This window comes from Mirounga leonina, unplaced genomic scaffold, assembly GCF_011800145.1.
Source record: "Mirounga leonina isolate KUSES-001 unplaced genomic scaffold, KU_Mleo_1.0 Mir_53, whole genome shotgun sequence".
Lineage (NCBI taxonomy): Eukaryota > Metazoa > Chordata > Mammalia > Carnivora > Phocidae > Mirounga > Mirounga leonina.
The window spans coordinates 6,288,197-6,306,863 of NW_023270807.1; the positions used below are offsets into that span (position 1 = coordinate 6,288,197).

At 52.9% G+C, this 18,667-nt stretch overlaps 1 protein-coding gene across 2 annotated transcripts in view; it reads right to left on the reverse strand.

Moving 5' to 3' along the window:
• Nucleotides 1–6,947: 6,947 nt before the first annotated feature.
• The window catches only part of KIF6 (kinesin family member 6), a 440,006-nt gene continuing 428,286 nt past the window's right edge, over nt 6,948–18,667 (reverse strand). The window contains exons 20-22 of one of the 2 annotated variants that reach the window (XM_034991249.1): nt 17,160–17,249; nt 15,440–15,546; nt 6,948–10,655 (exon numbers count right to left, since the gene is read on the reverse strand). In XM_034991249.1, the coding sequence (XP_034847140.1) occupies nt 10,645–10,655; nt 15,440–15,546; nt 17,160–17,249 (208 nt within the window). In that variant the 3' untranslated portion in view covers nt 6,948–10,644. Of the gene's footprint in view, nt 10,656–14,904; nt 15,547–17,159; nt 17,250–18,667 lie in introns of those variants that run through there. The other variant, XM_034991248.1, reaches the window with a different exon arrangement.

An 18,667-nucleotide genomic window follows, 5' to 3' on the forward strand; every position in this document is an offset into this window, starting at 1 on the left:
TGTCTCTAGGAGTGGAGTGCTGGTCATGCGGTCACCCTAGCTTTTTGAAAAGTGCCAGACTTTTTCCCAAAGCGGCCGCATCGTTGTACATTTGCACCGACAGTGTGTGAGGATCCAAGTTTTCTGTGATGAGCTGGGGCAGTGGACAACATGGGCCTCCTGCCCACATCCTTTCCCTCCTTCCTGGCTAAGAGAGCCCTACTAGTGTACATGGCAGCTCCAGGCAGTGGAGCTTGATTGTTCTAACCCGTCATGATTATCCTGCTCCCCAGGCTCTTAGCCGGGGTCCTCGGGAGCAGCCCCAAGAGGACGATTTTTGTATGAGCAGCGGACTAGGGGAAGACTGGTGAGAATGTGGGGCAGGCGGGGCCACGCACGGGACCATAGTCCCAGCTCCGCCTGGTTCCTGGAGAGCCCCGGTGGGGAATGCACACCCTGCGAGTCCCAGGTAGAGGCAGGGAGCCGGGCTTTCATAATCCCACGCCGGCTGGATGTTGAGGTGTCTCTTGCTCTGCACACCAGCAGGCAGAACGGCTCCAGTGGCCTGTTCAGTCTGCTGGAGTCCCAGGTCATTGACAGGCCAGGCATTGGAAGCAAAAAACACCTTAAAGAGGAGAAGAGGGGCACAGAAATGGGGAGGGGATCAGAGGGTCCCTTGCACCCACTTCTTTGGCTCCCTTGCAGCTGGGGCGGCCATGTGACCCAGTTCTAGCCAGTTAGATGCGTGCAGAGCCTGCCGTGGAGGTGTGGGGTGAAGCTGCTCTGTTCCCACAAAGGGCTCAGCTGCAGCCGGCCCCACCGCTCCCCACACAGAGGACCGGCCCTGCCGAGCCACCTTGTGCCCTCGAGGGAGCGGTCCAGAGTGTTGCAAAGGCGCTCAGCCAGTTCCTGCACACGCCCATCTCTAGATTTCAAAAATGTTAGAAACATAAACCCTGTTCTTTCAAGCCACTGTTAGGCATCCTGTTACTCCCCAACGGCTACACAAGTTTTTGCCATTGCTGTTGTTGTTTCCATTGTTCAAGGCTTATTTGAGTTGGAAGGAATAGGAACACACTCCAATTATCTTAAGTAATTGAAACAATTTGTGGTCAGAACCCAGGAGCCGCCAGCCTTCTGGAGCAACCGAGCCTGTGTCTTCACTCCTGACCGTTAACAGGCTCCGTCCCCTCTCCACACGGGCAGCCCCTCCACTCATCTCTCTGCTCGGAATTTGGCTCCAGGCCGCCCCCCTCATCTCATCAGCGTCAGCTGCTGGGTCCTCTTCTTCTTTCTCTTGGTACTTCTTGCCTCGGGTCCTCTGTGGTGAGGCCAAGTGTCCCAGGGCCCCTTTTCACGCAGGCCACCTCACAGGTATCTGGCCGTCCTTGCGTCGGGCACCACCTTCAGCTTCTCTGCCCCTGCACACGGACAGGTGTCACTTGGAAAGGGCTATGGGGAGGCAGAGACGGTGGCCTGCATGTCCAGCACGAGGGAAGGGAAGAGAAAGAGATTGCAGAAAGCAAAAGCCAAGGGGGAGAATTTTACCATTTCAAGTACGAGGGTGATCAGGAGAGTGGGAGCATCATAGGTTCTTAATCTGCTCTGAGGCCCAAACCAGGACAAGAAATCACAGGGACCCGAGGTGCAGGCAGGATGTGGAGGCTGCACATGGGGACATCCCAGTGCTGTAACCAGTGCCGAGGGCAGGCCGCGGTGTCCTGTGTCCTTCGAAGCACCTCATCCTTCCCGGGGTTTGGGTGGGGCCTGGCCTGGGCGTGGCAGCTGCCTTCTCTGTGATCCTGCTGGTTCGGGGTTCCCCGAAGCCACCTGGGGATCTCAAGCTGTCCTGTACGAGGCTCTTCTACACCCAGAGCTTTCCCGGACAGCACCGGGCTGGGCTGTGGAGGAGGAAGGAAGCGTCTCAAGACTCACAAGACTCACCCTCGACTGGTTCTTCTTTATGGTCTGGAGAGATGGGATGACGGGGCCTCCATCTTATCATTACAGACTTGCTAATAATGCCTGGCTTTAAGCTAGGCTTGTAGCTACACTTCAAGACCATGTAATAATCAAATCCTATTTTATTGCCCTAGAGAAGCTCAACATGTGAAGAGTTCTCTTATGTGTCATTTAGAAAGCTCATCCATGGATGTCTGGGGGATCTCAGGCATGTCTTAGCAACCTCTGTAGCCCGAGTGTCCTCAACGGGTCTGGACACCATCCACAGGTAATGGTAGTGGTTCTAAGGTGGAAGGAAATGAAGGGGAAGAGCGTGGACTACCTGTGTGGGAGAAAGGGGTGGGTGCAGGGAGCCAGAGGTAGGTCTCTGATGTGTTGGGCTGGAGGGAGGGCTGAATCAGCCCTCACTGGAGGCCCCTCTCCCCTCCTCCTGCAGCCTCATGTCCTGGGCAGGTTCACCGGGGACAAGACACTCCATTCGCTTGCAGCCTACCTACTGAGAACCTCCTGTGTGCCAGCAACCTTGTCCCCCCCTTGCCCGGTTGCTCGCTCTCCCCTTCTCATGCTCCTTCCTCTGCTTGCACCCCCTGCCCCGTGTCCTGTTCTCATGCTCACTTTTCACAGACACCCAGAGACCTGACTGGAATTTAGATAGAGTCCTTCTTGGGAGCACTTCCAGTTTAATGGGGGGTCCTTATGAAAACCCCAAGGCCACAGGGCCAAAGGGTGGTTAATGTAATGGCAGAACTGGTGGATGGGGGTCAAGTAAAGAGGCCCTCAAGACCCCATGCACCACACAGGCAGTCCTCTTTCTCTCTCCCTGCACTGATTCAGCACACGCTCGTTGAGCCCTCTGTGCTGGGACCTGTTTCAGCCACTCCTTCTGTCAGCTGAGGCCCCCTTAGGTCCAGTTTAGGGGAGAACCTACATGACTGTGGGCACCTCCCCTGGCGCTCAAGCACTCCCTCTCCCTGCCCGACACGTCCCCATGTGGGCACACGCCACTGTGAGGGATGGATGGACACAGGGCATGATTTCTAATTCCTTTCAGGGAATTATTGCTGCTAATGGGCAGAGCCAATTCGTGCTCCCCAAGTGGGGAGGGCAAAATCAATTAATGGAGAGTCAAACCTGGCCAGGCCTGGTGGCAGAGTGTGGCCTGACATCCGGCAGTGATAAGGGACTTTCTGAGGCTGAACTAATAAGGAGACCGGAGGAAAAAGAAGAAAAACAAAACCCCTCTCAGATCAATTTCATGTACAATGGGCAGAGAATGCAGGGTAAACAGAGCAGCTGGGCCGGGGGCCCCTTTCCATCTGAATGAGCCCCGAGATAAGGAAAAGGACAGGCCGCCACCCCGCCAACCAACATCGGCATTCGCTCAGGGAGTCACTCGATAGGCAGATATCCGCACGAGTGAAAAAGGGCACGTTCCAAACCGGAACTGGAGGGAGAAGATAAGGCCCACCTGCCCCAGGGATGTCCCCTGTGGGGAAAAGGGCGAACAGAGGGAAAGAGCCCTGGTTTCAGACGCCGCCTCCCTGCGCCCACCGGATTGGCGGCAACACAGGGCCAGAGTGGCAGGACAGGTCCTGTGTGTGGTCATCCAGGCTCCTGGATGTCCCCCACGGTGAGGGGTGTGGGAGAGCGTCCTCTGGGGGGGCAGGGGAGGTGGAGGTTCGTGTGGGGCTTTGCCCTCATGGCCAGAGAGTGTGATCGCTGGGAAGGTCCAGCCCAACGGCATGGCCCGCAGAGAGGAGGGAGAAAGCTGAGGGGTGATTTGAGGGAAAGGCTTAAAACAAACAAACACACCTGGTATTGACCTTGTTCAGATTTTCCATTGTGTTTTTTTGTAGCAGCAGGATTCCTTTCTCACACGAAATCTTTCCCTGTGCCTCTCAGTATGTGGCACCGTGAAGAGCAGGGCTCTTGTTGAAGTTGGGGATGGGGCTCCCACTTTTACCGCCTCGAGGGCTTGATTGCAAGAGCCCCCCAACTTGTGACTTTGAAATAGATGCCCTTGTTCACATTGGGCTCACTTCAGAGCAGACCCTGAGGCAAAATCTGGATGTGCGAGCGGTTCATGGGGGAAGTGATCCTAGGAGATGATCCCAGGAGCATGGGGAGGAGAGACGGGGGGGGGGGGGGGGCAGTCAATACAAGGTGAGTTATCGAACAGGTGACCGCTGTGGGCAGCTGGGGCTCAGCCCCGCGGGGGAGCTCTGGGACACTGTGTGGGACACACTTCAGAGTTGACCCACAGGGAGGCGAGGCAGCTGAGAGTGTTTATCCACCAGCCCCTCCCCCTCAATAGTTGGATTGTTCCAGGAGAGGCTAACTCCCGCACTGCTGGGCTGCCCTGCATATGTGCCGAGAGTGCCCTCGTGACCAAAGAGAACCTTCGGGTAGAGACAGACAGGTACTTGAGATGAAGATATTGGTGGGGATGGGGACTGTTCACGTGACCTCCAAGTGGGCCGGGGGACACTGCCAGTGTCTGTCAGACTCTTAATTCTCTACCCCTTTTTCTGAGTCATTATAGTTGTACATCCTGCAGGACAATAGCTCATCTGTGGAACAGAATGAAGGAGTCATTCAGCTTGTCAGACAAATGCCCTTGGGAGACGACGGAAGTGGGAAGATCATGCCTCTCTCTCTGGAAGGCCACTAAATTTGAATAAGGCTCCATCAGATACCCCATATGAAAGAAGCCCTCCCACCCCCCGCAAAAGAAGCCCCTATGTCTCCTTCTGTCTGTCTACTATGGAAAAACCCAGAGCTGTAAGATGCAATGAAGCAAAAGCAGAAATGAGCCTGGGAAGACATGGACCAGGGTGTGGATGTGGGGTGTTGACCAAGGTATGGTCCATCTTGGCTGCAGGGATGAGTGGAGCCTCCCCAGGGCCTGAGAGACGTAGCGAATGGAGGAACTGAGAGTACGGAAAAGGCCAGGCCTGCTCCTCTCTATAGAAGCAATTCGATAAAAATTATGTCAAATTCATGAGTCCATGTGAGGTATAATAATTTATTGGTGAAGATTTAGAATGTAGCAGAGAACAGGTACTCATGGATTTGTTTGTTGTCCATTCAGTGCATGTGAAGATTCTTTGTTCTACGTGAGAGTCACTCAAGTGAGCAGGTCAGCACCATTCGAGTGGCCCAGTCTTGAGCAATGTCATGAGTGGAATGCTCAGGTCAGTGGAATGATCTGCTCACCAGGCTGTTCTCCTGGAACCAAGGTTTGACCAAGGGGCCCCAGCACAACTCCATAGGCATGAATCCTGGAGTACTCTTGGGGCATTTGGTCAACCACCCCATGCAAGAATAACCTGAAGAGGGGCACCTCGGTGGCTCAATCGGTTAAGCATCTGCCTTCAGCTCAGGTCATGATCCCAGGGTCCTGGGATCAAGCCCCTCATTGGGTTCCCTGCTCTGAGGGGAGCTTGCTTCTCCCTCTCCCTCTGCAGCTCCCCCTGCTTGTGTTCTCTCTGTAAAATAAATAAATCTTAAAAAAAAAAAAAAAAGAATAACCTGAAGGGAGGAAAGGGAATGAGGCCCACATGGGCCCAGTTGATGACACTGTTGGCCATGGCAGGTCCCAGCGCTGGAGGGAGGTTTAGAAACTTTCCAGCAAGGCATTTTAAAGTGTCTGAGGCATGGCTGAGGGCATCTCCTTGCCTGGCTCTAAGGAGAGTCATGGAAAAGGCCAACCCAAAAGATACTTCAGAGGAGAGATGACATTAGTATCTCACACATGGGACAGGGAGTGCAGGGGGCATGGGGCTGGTCTGGGGAAGTGCTGCCTTCTCAAGACAAGGAGTTGAGCAAAGTGAGAGGGAGACATCCCTCACCAGCTTTCTGCTTGCTGGTTGCTCTGAGTTCCCCCTCAATGTGCATAACATGGGCTCAGCCCTGCTCGCTGGCACTTGGCCATGGAAACTCAAATAGAGCAGTTAACCCTAATAAAGTTTGCCACCTCTTCCCTAGCCCTGACAGAAGCATCCAGGGCCATAGCCAGGGGCCACCTGCCATACCGGAGATGGAACCTGTGTTAAAGGAAATGCTATTTCTCCTTCCACATTTTACATGGACATTTTCACCTTCTAACATTCACAGCCAACTTTTCCACACCTCCTCTGCCTGGTTGCCCTGGCAACCCCCTGGACACATATCATGAGATACTCTCTCCCTCCATATTCTTCAATGACTCAGATCCCCCAAGTCCCCCTATTTGCCATGCTCCACCTTCCTAATTGTTGGCTCAGCCCCAGGCTTCTTCACATCATCGAACCCCTGACCTGGCATTCTAGTCCTGAGCTGCATCTCCCACCTTTCTCTCGGTACTCTGCCCCAGCTCTCACACTCTGACCCATCTTGATGGTGAGTCCAGGCCCATCCTATCCCACCCCAACTCCATCTTAGCTCAGATTCCCTTGTTTAATTGCTGTCTGTCTCCCTAATTAGAATGTAAGTTCTAAGAGGGTTGGCACTTTCTCTGTCCTGGTCACCTCTGAGCCATTGGAACTTAGCACAGTGGATGGCACATCCTTGTTAAAAGAATGACCAGATGATTGAGTCATGTTTACATTTAAGGAATGACAAGGGGCATCTTTCTCCCTATATTTTAAACATACACCCATTGCATTAAAAAAAAAAAGTCCTTGTCTATTAATTCAATCATCTGTGTCATTCCTGGGTCTGTTTCTAATTCTTTCGATTGGTTTTTCTCCTACGGGCCATATTTTCCTGCCTCTTTGAATGCTTGGTCATTTTTTTACTGGGTGCCACTTCTACATTGTTAGGTGTTAGGGTTTTTTTTTTTAATTCCTTTAAATATTTTTTAAAAAAAGATTTATTTATTTGAGAGAGAGAGAGAGCAAGAGAGAGAGTGCATGATTGGGGGGCAGGCAGAGGGACAGGGAGAGAGAAACTTTAGCAGACTCCTTCTTTGCTGAGCTTGGAGCCCGACGTGGGGCTTGACCTCACAACTCTGAGATCATGACCTGAGCTGAATCCAAGAGTCAGAGACTTAACCAACTGTGCCACCCAGGGATCCTTTACATATTTTTGAGCTTTGTTTGGAAACTCACTGAAAACAGTTTGCCTCTCTTGAGGCCTACTTTTTAGACTGTGTTAGGCAGGACCAGAAGAGCTTTGATCTATGGCTAATTTGGCCCCACTTCCGTGGCAGTACCTTTACTTGATTTCTGTTCAATGACTCTTTTGTGAGAAGGTTTCTCCACTGTGGCTGTTGGGAGCATGAACTATTCCCAACCCTGTGTTATTTCTGGAAATGGTTCCACCTGCTCCTTTCTGGTGGTTCTTTCCCCAGCCCTGACTGATTTCCTCCCCACCGTGCACTGCCCAGCTGTGAGCTGAAGACTTGAGAGTCTCCACAGTACCCTCTGGAGATCTTTGGAGTCTGTCCACTCTCTCTGTCTGCAGCTTGCTCATCCCTTGTACTTCACCTTGCCAGTGGAAGCCACCTTGGCCTCCCTGGACCCCTGGTACCAGTTCCTCGACTCAGGAAACCACTAGGTGCCCCATGGTGGCCTTCTCCTGGACTGAGGCCCAAGCCCTGCATGAAGTTAAGTTCCGCAATCTTGGGCTCACTTCACTTGTTTCACTTCTCTTGGCGGTTGGTGTCCTGTACTGCCTTCTTCCATTGTTTTATACATTTTGTCTAGTTTTCAGTTATTTCAAGCAGGAGGGTAAATCAGGTCCCTATTGCTCTATCATGGTCATAAGTGGTGTCCTACTTTTTCATACACAGCTTACTCTCAAGTGCATTTCAGTAGGCAGCATGGAAGAAAAGAGTGAACTTTGAGAAATTCTGCATCTAGCCATCTACCCTTTCTGGGTTTCAATATCTGTATCTGTTAGCCATTTCTACAATTAATGCTCCCTAACAGATCACCCCAAGTCTCAGTGCCTTATATGGGGTCTTTGGGTCAGCCAGGGTTCAGCTGATCTGAGCTGAGCTTGACAGGGAAGCTCTGCTCCAAGCTACAGGTCAGCTGGGCTTGGCTCCAGGCTATAGGCTGGGCTTAGATATGCTCTCTGTATGTTCTGGGATGGAGGCTGAAGGGGCAGCACCTATCCCAGGCATGTTCTTCTCAAGGCAGATCCCTGGAGTGCAAAGAGGCAAGCCCGAGCATGCAAGGCTTGCATCATGTCTGCTAACATCCCATGGAGTAGGGCAAGTCACAGGACCAAGCCCAAATTTAAGGGGTAGGAAAGTATACCCTGCCACCATGAGGCCATGGCAAAGCTTTGGATGTATAATTTTATTACAGAGGGTAAAGTCTTAAGACTGGCTATTTGATCTACCATAGTTTCTTTATCTGCTTCCTAAATCCCTTTTAGCAAGATCTGAGCAAGCCCTCCTCCTAACATCTAGACCACCCTCCTTCTCCTCACATCCCTGTCAAGTGAATAGCAGAGCAAATTGAATTCTAGTAGGGATTGGGCTGGAGTCACCGGCCAGGCTACTTTCCAGAAGACGTCTTGGAAAGCTCCAGTTTGGCCTGGAGTGAACTCAGATGCTCCACTGAGCTCAGGGTTGCTGGACAGTCTTTCCAGAGCCTTGCATCCATTTCTCCCTTTTAGAGGCCAGTGAACTTTGGAGAAGATGCACTGTGCTCAAGCATGTGTCCATGTCCAAAGCCCAGCTTCCATTGAGAGGGGACCTTTGGAGAGGCGGCTCCCTCTCCAGTGGCTGCATACACTTTGTATATGACTCCCTGCGGGACACCATGACCCAGCTGTCTGTTTTTCTCTCTTCTTTTCTCTCTGCTCTAGGAGGTGGGTTCACACCCTGCATGGGGCCATACCACACATCTCTGTCAATAAGGCCTTTGGATCCTGGAGATAAGTTCTCAGCAGGAGATCTAAAGTCAATAGACTCTAACCAGCTCTAGAGGGCTGAAGGCACTCAGGTGTGCTAGGTACACTGAGGCTGTCTCTGAGGAGCTCTGGTCAACTCCATGCTGCCTTCAGCGCTCTTGAGAGCGTGTGTCTGTTTGCTACGTGTCAGCCCTGTGGACTTGGGGAGGCTTCTAGGATCAGGCTGGAAGGGCTCTGTTTGATCTTCCCGGGTTCTATAGACTTTATGGAGGACTTACTATGTGCCACAGAACCATGAGGGACCGGGTCGACCAGAGAGACTGGACTCTGCCTTGATGGGCCTCAGTCACAGAGCCAGAGTAAAGGCGTGGGACAGATGTGAGCCCGAGAGTAGGAGATCTGGGTTCTGACTCTGCCACTCATTAATTGAAGGATTATTTATTCAGTACGAACTTGTGCTGGGAACACGGCAGTGAGCAAGACCTATAGGTCTTTGTTGTCATGGAGCTTTTAGTCTCAGGGAGGGGTGGCAGGCCATAAAAAAATAAGCAAATAAAGAAAGATAATATGTCATGTAGTGATGGGGAAAATGAAACAGAGAAATGGGGGTGGCTCTAGTTGGGGGGTTAGGGAAAGCCCCCCAAAGCTCTTAGAAGCCAGTCCCTCCTCTCTGTTTCAGGTTTCTAATATTATCAATAGGGGTGTGGATTAGAGGGGCTCTATGGGCAGACTGGCTCTAAAATGTGATCATCTACCTTCTCTCACATGATCCTTTTACCCAGTCCTGGCAAGGGGAGAAATTAAGCCAATTATATGTATTTTCTCTCTGCTCTTTCTGTGGTGGCAGGTCCTGTATTTATAGGACAGAGATAGTGGGAGTGGTAGACGGACACTTTTATTCACTTAGCTTCATTGCAGTGCCATTCCTCTCCCCACTCCACACCCCTCCCCTCCTACAGCTGGTTTGGGACCTTGCTGATGCTGCCCTTACGCAGGCCAGGTGGCAGTTCTCCAAGGGCTTCCTGAGGGCTGGCCCACCCTCCTCTGGGTCTCTATCCTGCAGCCAGGCCCTGGAGTGCTGAAAAGGCTCACGGAGGCAAGCCCCCAGCAGCTCTGTTTCCTTGGTAGGAGTGGAAGGTTTTAGCCTCAATCCTTGCCCAAGTGGCTCGGTGAGGGTGGGAGGCCCCAGCTGCCTATACTGCCCCCTCTCAAGCTCTCTGCAGGGCTCCCGGGAGCCATCTCCTGCTCTCGGGTGCAGCGATGTCCTTGGACCCTGATGGAAATATAGCTGATTCGGGTGCTGTCTATGGGTCATCCGGGCTGTAAGGGTGATAGTGGAAGGTTTGGTTTGGGAGATCAGGACTGGCCATCAAGATGCTTTGTATTCAGCTGCTTTATCTTGGGCTCTGACACCCTGTCCTGCCTGGCTTGCCCCAGCTATTCCTGGGCTCCTACACCTGGCTGGTAGTTAGCTAAAAATAATGGGTTATCATTTCTCCCATATTCTACCAGCACGAGCTTCCCCTGCCACTACATTCTGATGGTACTGTTTCATAATGTCCCGGGTTTGTAATCGACCATGGGAAGCAGCACCATAAGAGTGAGCAGAAGCCCCTGTCCCACCCCTGGCACCCTGGCATTGTCTCCAGCACCCACAGCAAGGATGGCACCCTAAGCCCTAGCCCCAGCCTCTCCGGCAGCCTTCAGGACACCATCCTTAGGGAAACACAGCCCCTTCTATTGGAGCCAAAATCACTAGTTGCTCTCAGCAGACCGCAGATCACGTCTGAAGCCAGGGTGAGTGAGAAAAGGTGCCTTCCTTCATCCGTACTCTGTTCCTGCAGCCACGATGGACACCTACTGGAAACCTGAAAGGAGACGGGATGTTCTTGGTTAGGCTGTGCACGGGGGCACCGATTTCTCCCCAGATGGAAGGGCGCGGGGCATGGGGAGGAGGCTGCAAGCCACTCTCCTCAGCTCTGGGGTGGTGCGCCTCTCAGTGCCCCAACTCCCAGGTGCTGCCTTTATTCCCCCAGCTCTGCAGGACGATGCCTCCTTTGCCCTCTGCAAAAGCTTAATCTCCCTGAGCCAAGAACCGTACTCATTGTCCAGCCGCACGGTTTTCACAGACATCCCTGCTAAATTCTCCAAGGGATTCTCTTTTTGCTTTTTGCTCCTGATATTCATTATATTCCAGGGTGGCTCTTTTTTTTTTTTTTTTTTTAAGATTTTATTTATTTATTTGACAAGAGAGAGACACAGCGAGAGAGGGAACACAAGCAGGGGGAGTGGGAGAAGGAGAAGCAGGCTTCCCGCTGAACAGGGAACCCGATGTGGGGCTCGATCCCAGGACCCTGGGACCATGACCTGAGCTGAAGGCGGACGGACGCTTAACTACTGAGCCACCCAGGTGACATCCCAGGATGGCTCTTTCTGACCACATGGCTGGACACGGAGAAAGGTTCTCTGGACTAAGAACCAGGGCCCCTGAATTCTAGCCAGGACAGTCCGCAACCCGTGGTGTGGCTGGGCAAATCATGTTTGTTCTCTGGGCCTCCTCCTGAACATCCAGATCCATGGAGCAGATGAGGTTCCCAGAAGAAGAAAGGTAACTAGCATGGCTCCTTGCTTCTCAAAGTGCGAGTCAGCAGCCCTTGCATCCCCAGGAAGCTTGTTAAGAAGTGCAGAATCTTGGCCCCCAACCCAGACTTCCTGGACCAGAATCTACGTTTTAACAAAACCCCTACATTTACTGGCACATTAGCACGTGAGGAGTGGTGTGAGTGACAAGCAGTTAATTTGCTTGAAGTCTGGCTATCATAATAGGAGCCAGAGGGCCCCACAGACACAGACTTCAACCCCAGATAAAAGGGGCCATTTCTGGACCCGCTGAGCCCCCGTGATGTGGTGGTGGAGCCGTCAGTCTGTAGGGCATTTTGTGACTGTAGGTTCCCAGACTGGGGGGTATTGCTGCAGAGCAATCCTGGAGAGGAAATCACTCCTCACTGTGTTGGGCAAGCTCTCACCACTGAGGTCAGTTCCCCCAATAACGGCTCCCTGGTGCTTGGCTGCTTAGAGGGGACTTCTATGGATGTTATCTCAGGAGGGGTTGGCCACCCCGAGGGGGGTGAAATCTGAACTTGAAAGATGTGTGAGGTGAGCTGCCCAAGATCATATAGGGCCGAGGGCAAGGGAGCCCTGGGTTTGGGCTGCCTCCCTCCCAGTTCTGGGTTCTTTCCATTTCACTGGGACAGATCCTGCACAAAGGAGAGCTGGAGGGTTTCTCGGGGTGCGGATGGAGGAGTTGGGGTGGCAGGGGGCTCTGAGGCACTTGGCAGAGCCTCTTCCTGGCACCAACCAGAGAAGAGGGCGTGGTGGTCATGGGGGTCACACCGAGGTTCCTGTCCGCAGGCAAAAAGTTCCAAACTCAGGGATTAGGAAGATTTTTTTTTTTTTTAAAGCACTCTAGAAAGGGGTTAACCTCATTTTCTCAGATTTTAAAGCCATCCTCGGCAGTTAGAACCAGCAGATTTGACACCATGGATGACAAACACCCTGTACGGGGGATATATACCTGTCCACACGTGCCCCTGGCAGGGATTTAAACGTTCCACAGCTTTTCCATGATCCTAAATCAACTAGGTTCATCCTGGCCCTTGGTGAACTGCAAGAGCTGGCGGGCGAGGCGTCTGTTCAATCACCCTCTCTGGGTTCCTGCTCCCAGGCTGATAGTCACAAATTCCCCATAATGAGCCCTCCTGAAGAAGCCCGGACAGACAGCGCCACTAAATTAAGAGCGGAGGGAGCCCAGGGCAGGGGAGAGAAGTGTTTGCTTTGGCTGGGGAAGGTGCCTGGGGCCCGGCCTGCATGTTTGCCTGATGCGGAGGCCTGATAAGGGGGCTGCGTAGAAAGTGCTGCGTGGTGGGGCCTGGCCATCTGCCGCCCGTCGGAGAGGCTGCACCTGCTGGCCCTTCGGCCCTGACCTGGAGGAACAGGACCCCCTGTCACCCTTCTTCAGCTTCCTTTGCAGCCTCATGGTCACTAAGAACCCAAGATTACTTTTTTTTCCCCCTTAAGAATAAAAATTGAACCCTTGAACTTTTGTTTTGATGAATTACTTCCAGGCTGCTATTTGTTTGGAGAACAAAGTTCTCCAGCTGCAGGGAGGGTGGAGGCCAAGAGACAAACACCCGATCGACCACAGAGCGGCTTTTCAAGACAGTGTGGCCACGCAGAAAGAGTGCAGAAAAGCTGGGTTATCCTGGCTCTGCCATTCAACTGTTGCGTGCCTCAGTTTCCCCACCTGTCAAAAGGGGGATCAGACTCTAGGCTCTGTACACTAAGAGCGCCCGCCTTTCAGCACAGCTTTCTGTACCATCTGGGCACTGGGTTAGCAGGAAGACACCATCCTGACATAGACCTTGGGTTTATGCCTCTTCTTCTCTGAGAGGGTTGGAAATAGTGTCTATTATGCGGGCAAAAGCTCAGTAAACATAACTTAAAAATGTTGCTTATGTGGACTTCTTGAGGGGATGAATGATGTTTGATTTCTGTGCATTTGTTCCAGGGGAGGGGAGTCTCCCAGCTCCAAATGCCAACCGCTCACTCCACTTAAGTCTGTGAGAACACGTCTGTGTAACCCCTGCTTCTCCTTAGCCTCAGCCTCCTCCCAGCTCAGCCCCTGGGACAGCTGGCCCCACTCCCCATCTCTGCTCTCCTTTTCTTTCTTCAACCACTGCAATGGGCCTTTCGTCCTCCCGCCACCCCCCCCGCCCCCCGCCTACAGGGCACTTGTCCAGCCCACCGTGACGGGTGAGTGGCCAGTGGGCAGCGTCCCGTTCGTGCTTCCTCAGCCTCCAGCAGCCCTGGGCTCTAGTGGCCCGTCTCCGCTGGACCACGTTCTCCTGCAGGCCTCCCTGAGGCCACGCTCACTCCCCTGCTGGCCCTTCTCTCGCCCTGGCCGAACCTTCTCTGTAGCTTTGGTTGGATCTTCCCGCTCACCTCCAAACGTCAGAGTGCCCCAGCGGTCTGTGTCAGCGATTAGAATAACCCTATTTGCTCTCTTCGACAGGGATTTCACTCAGGGCATGGTGCTATAGTCCACCCAGACTCGTGTTCAAGGGCCTGCTTATCTCCTCTGGGGTCTCAGGGGGCTTCTGAAACTTCAGATGGGCCAACTGGAACTCTGAATTCCCCCAGTAACTTCCGTCTGGGGTCCACGCCTCCCTGCCTTTCTGCCGATGGCATCCCCACCCGGTTAGCTGCTAGAGCGGGTGCCCACCAGCCCTCCTGGCTCTCCTCTCCGTCACGACTCACGTCCAACCTGCTGCTGGGGCCAGGCTACCCTCACCCCTTGCCTGGACCTCCCCAGGAGCCGCATAACTGCTATTCCTGGGCCCCTGCAGCCTCGGCTGTGTACAGGGGCCGGAGTAAGCTTGCCAAAGCCCCAGTCAGACCACATCACGCCATGGCTTAAATTCTTCAGGGAGCCTTCACTTCTTGGCTAGAAGCCAAGCCCCTTACCCTCGCCCACAAGGCCTGTTGAGCTGGCTCCTGCTCTCTAGCTCAGCACCTCAAGTGATCTTCCCTATTTGTTGGTGTCCTCTCTTTTTTCAACAAGGAAATGGAGGAGAGAAGGCGAGCTATGTGTCACCTCAGGCTGGTGGCAGAGCCTATCTCAGGTCTCAGAGAGACCTCGCAGTGGTGCTGCTCCCCGAGAGCGAACAGTGGGCTGGCTGGCATCTCGGCAAGCGCGCCTGCCCGCTGTCGGTGCGCATGACGTGCCAAGGCCGGCCTTTGCCTGCGACGCTCCACCCATGTGCGAACCTCCTAGTGTCTGAACTGCAGAGAGCTGGCCATGAAAATGAATGTGGGCCTCTCGGGGCAGGTGTCACTCCTGATAGGATCCAAGTCTGCCATTTTATCCATCACGGGGAAGCAATGCCTGGTCCTCTGCTAGCCTTTGGCTTACTGGAATGAGGTTAAAAGTACGGATGGGCTCAGGGGTCCTGGGTCTCATCCCTGGGGGTCTCTGGGGAGAGGGAGGCAGGAGAAGAGAAGGCCTGTCCACAGCCAGGCAGCAGCTGCCAAGCGGAAGATGGGGGGAAGTGGGTGACAAAGGCCAGGAAGGGCCTTTTCGTTCTCTTCTTGTTGTCTGACACACCACAAGTATTTCTTCTTCAACTGTTAATGGTGTCCTCAGGCCTGAGCCTGTAGATGGTGATTATGTCTACAACTCATTGGTAAGAACCAGGCTCCAACAGGAGAATGATAATTCTAGCCAGGGACTCACGCCACCAAATCATCACTCAGCCCCTTCCTGTATGGAAAAGGCTGAACAGAGGTGAGCTGGCTTTGGGGACAGAGAACACAAGGAGCCGAAGATCTGGAAGAGGGAAGGAAGCTTTGCCAAGCAGGGCAGGAACACCTGGGCCCGCACCCCTATGAGCCTGTCTTGGTGTTTGTGATGCTGCCTCTTGGAGCTTTTTCCTGGAGGAAGCAGATGCTAGGCATGTGTGAGGTGACCACAGGGTCAGTCCTGTGGTTTCAGGAATATTCAGGACGCTTCCGACTTCCTTCTCAGCTCACTCTGGGCTTTCCCCTCCCTCACCCAAGGGTTGGTGAGCAGAGCCCTGGAGGAAGGTGCACTTACATTTCTTCTGCAGAATGCTCTGTCTGGCCTTAATGAATGCCAGTATGTCCGAGTCCGTCTGGCTGTCCCCGGTGAGAGGGACAGATGATGCTGGCCTCTCAGGGATGCTGAGGACAACCACAAGTCACACATCACTGCACCTTACATTTGGACTCCATGCTTACCTTTCCAAAGTGCTTTCTGTGTTCAGAGAACGGATCTCACCCAGGAGGCTGTGGGACCACAGTCTGCCTCCTCACCCCTGCACCGTATCTGGGCAGAAGCCACAGAAATCCTTTCACCTGCAAACGTGTCATGTCCTCTCTTAACCCTAACCCTAACCCTACCTTAACCCCTAACCCTAACCCTAAACCTTAAGCCCATTAGTGGCTTCTCGCATCACTCTTGGAATGAAACTCAAACTCTCGTCTTGTGTGATCTGGCCCCTGGTGTGCCATGCTCCAGCCACCCTGCCCTTCTTTCTGTTATTCTGTTACTCAATGACATGAGTTCCTTCTGGCCTCAGGACCTTTGCTTTAGCTGTCTCCTTTTCCTGGACTGCTCTTCTCCAAGACCTTTGCATAGTTGATTATGCCTTGTCTCAGCACCTTTCCCATCCCTCCCAAACCTGCCCCCACCAAGGCTGGGCCTGACTGTCTCCTTCAGCACCCAACTTAGATGGCATATCCTGAAGGACATCTCCCCTGTGCGCCCCATACCCTACCATGGCTTAGTTGCTCCTGGGGCAGATAACTGTTCTCTCCTCTCTTTATAAAAACATGATATTTAGCTGAATATGTTACCAAGGCTGGAAAAAAAAAAATACTACATTTCCAAGCCTCCTTTGCAGCTACGTGCAATCAGGTGACCAGGTTCCAGCCAATGAGATTTGTAAGAAGTGTGGAATTTCCAAGAAATCCCCTTAAAAAAGGAAGAATGCACACGTGCCTTTCTCCCTCCTCTTTTTCCATCCAATAAATCACCCCTAAAGAAAATTCAAAGCAGTGCCCTCCTGGCTTGCCAAGCGCCCCCCTCATCCTGTCACTCCACACAGAAGGTGACAGTGTCCACTGTCTCAGAAGGCAGTGAGGACAGGACATAATAAAGGGCTGCTCATGATCACAAGTAATGGTTTGTGTTGGCATCCAGCTGCAATCGAGGAGAAGTGCTCCCATGGGGCAGCACGGAGCTGTTCCTTCTGTCTGGGCTCTGGGAGGGGAATGGCTGGACCTCACCTTCGGACAGCTTGGGAGGTGTGTAGGTGAAGAAGGGTGCTCAAGAGTTCTAGTCGGGGGCATAAAGAGCACTGCTGGGGAGAGGCCTTGTCAGCTTTGTTCAGTCTGCAGTGAATGGTGCCCAGGGCCTGAGGCTAGGCTTGTTAACTCTCTATCCTTCTCTGCCTTGGGACCCTGTAGTGGGACTAGTGGGCCATGTTGGAACGGCCCATGGGCCAGCTCTTCTTTCCTTTAATGGCCCTGGGTACATCTATTTACAAGGAGACTTGAAGCAAGTCTGCCTGCATGGGGCCCTGGGAGAAAACCTCCCAGCTTTGGGACTCAGCATCTGTGAGAGACTCCAGGGTATTCCTGGGGTACCGGGGCGGGGGGTGGAGGCTAGCCCTGAGCTCTGTGCAGCTACCAGACAAGGGGCTCGCAGGATGTGGGACAAGGGAACTGGCAATTTTGACCTATTCCACCATGGCAGGGGCTGCCACAGGCATCAGAGGGAGGAGAAGACAGACCTGCCTTCCAGGGGGGCTCTGGTGCTGTCGTGCTCCCGGCTCTGTGGGGTGGGGTAAGGCGAGGGCAAGATTTTCCTGGCGTTCACTTCGCTGCAAAAGAACAAAGAAAAAAGGAAAAGGAGTGGGAGGAGATTTACAGAAAAGAAATTTAGGTTTATATTTAGGAGCTGTACAGATTGAATGTGTGTGTCCCCCCAAATTCATATGTGGAAGCCCTGCCCCACAGTGTGATGTATTTGGAGGGGAAGCCGTTGGGAGGTAATCAGGTTTTGATGAGGTCATCGGGGTGGGGCCCCCATGAGGGGATTGGTGTCCTTACAAGAAGAGGAAGAGAGATCAGAGCTCGCCACCATGTGAGGACACAGGGAGAAACTGTCATCTGCAAGCCGAGAAGAGGGTCCTTGCCAGCGACTGATTTTGTTGGACCTCGACTGGGAATTCCAGCCTCCAGAACTGTGAGAAATAAACTCCTAGTGTTTAAGCCAGCTCGTCTATGGTATTTTGTTATGGCAGCCTGAGCTGACTACGAGAGGAGCCAGGAATCCTGTGTCATGGATGGTGTCGTGGTCAGCTCAGGCTGCTATCACAGAACGCCCTAGACCGGTGGCTCACAACAGGAATTTGTTTCTCACAGTTCTAGAGGCTGGGAGTTGGAGACCAGGGTATAGCGTGGTCATGTTCTCACACCAGTCCTCTTCCAGCTGACTGCCAAATTCTTCCTGTGTTCTCACAGGCTGAAAAGAAGGTGAGCTAGCTCTCTGCCTCTTCTTACGAAGGCGCTAATCCCCTTCATGAGGGCTCCACCCTCGTGACTTAAAGACCTACCTCCAAATGCCATCACATCTGGCATTAGGTTTCAACAAATGAATTTTTAGAGGACACATTAAGTCCATCACATTCTACCCTGCCCCCTCCCACACCATCGTCAAATTCATGTCCTTCTCACGTGCAAAATACATTCCTTCCATCTCACCAGCCCCCAAAGCCTTAACTTGTCCCAGCATCAACTCTAAAGTCCAAAGTCCTGTCTAAATCAGATATAGGTGAGACTAGAAGTCGAATCACCCTGAGATGGAATTCCTCACCAGCTGTGAGCCTGGGAAACCAGACAAGTTATGTGCTTCCAAAATACCATGGTGGACAGTGTAGGTTAGACATTCCCATTCCACAAGGGAAAAAGAGGAAAGAAGGAAGGGGTGATGAGTCCCAAGCAGGTCCGAAACCTAGCAGTTCAAACTCCATGAGATCTTAAGGCTTGAAAATAATCCTCTCTGGTCCAATGTTCTTGCCCTCTGGACTCACTGGGGTGATGGTCCCATCTTCTGGATCCACTGAGTAAAGGGCCTGCTGGGCTCTGCAGGGCAGGGGTTGTGCCCTCATGGTTTTGCAGGGAGGCCCTGCCCCACAGCTTTGGGTAGAGGCTGTTTGATCTGTTGAAAGCAAGACAATGCCCCCCCACTTTTGAAATGGAGGAGGCAGCCGGGATGATCTCTCAATTGCCTTTGGGG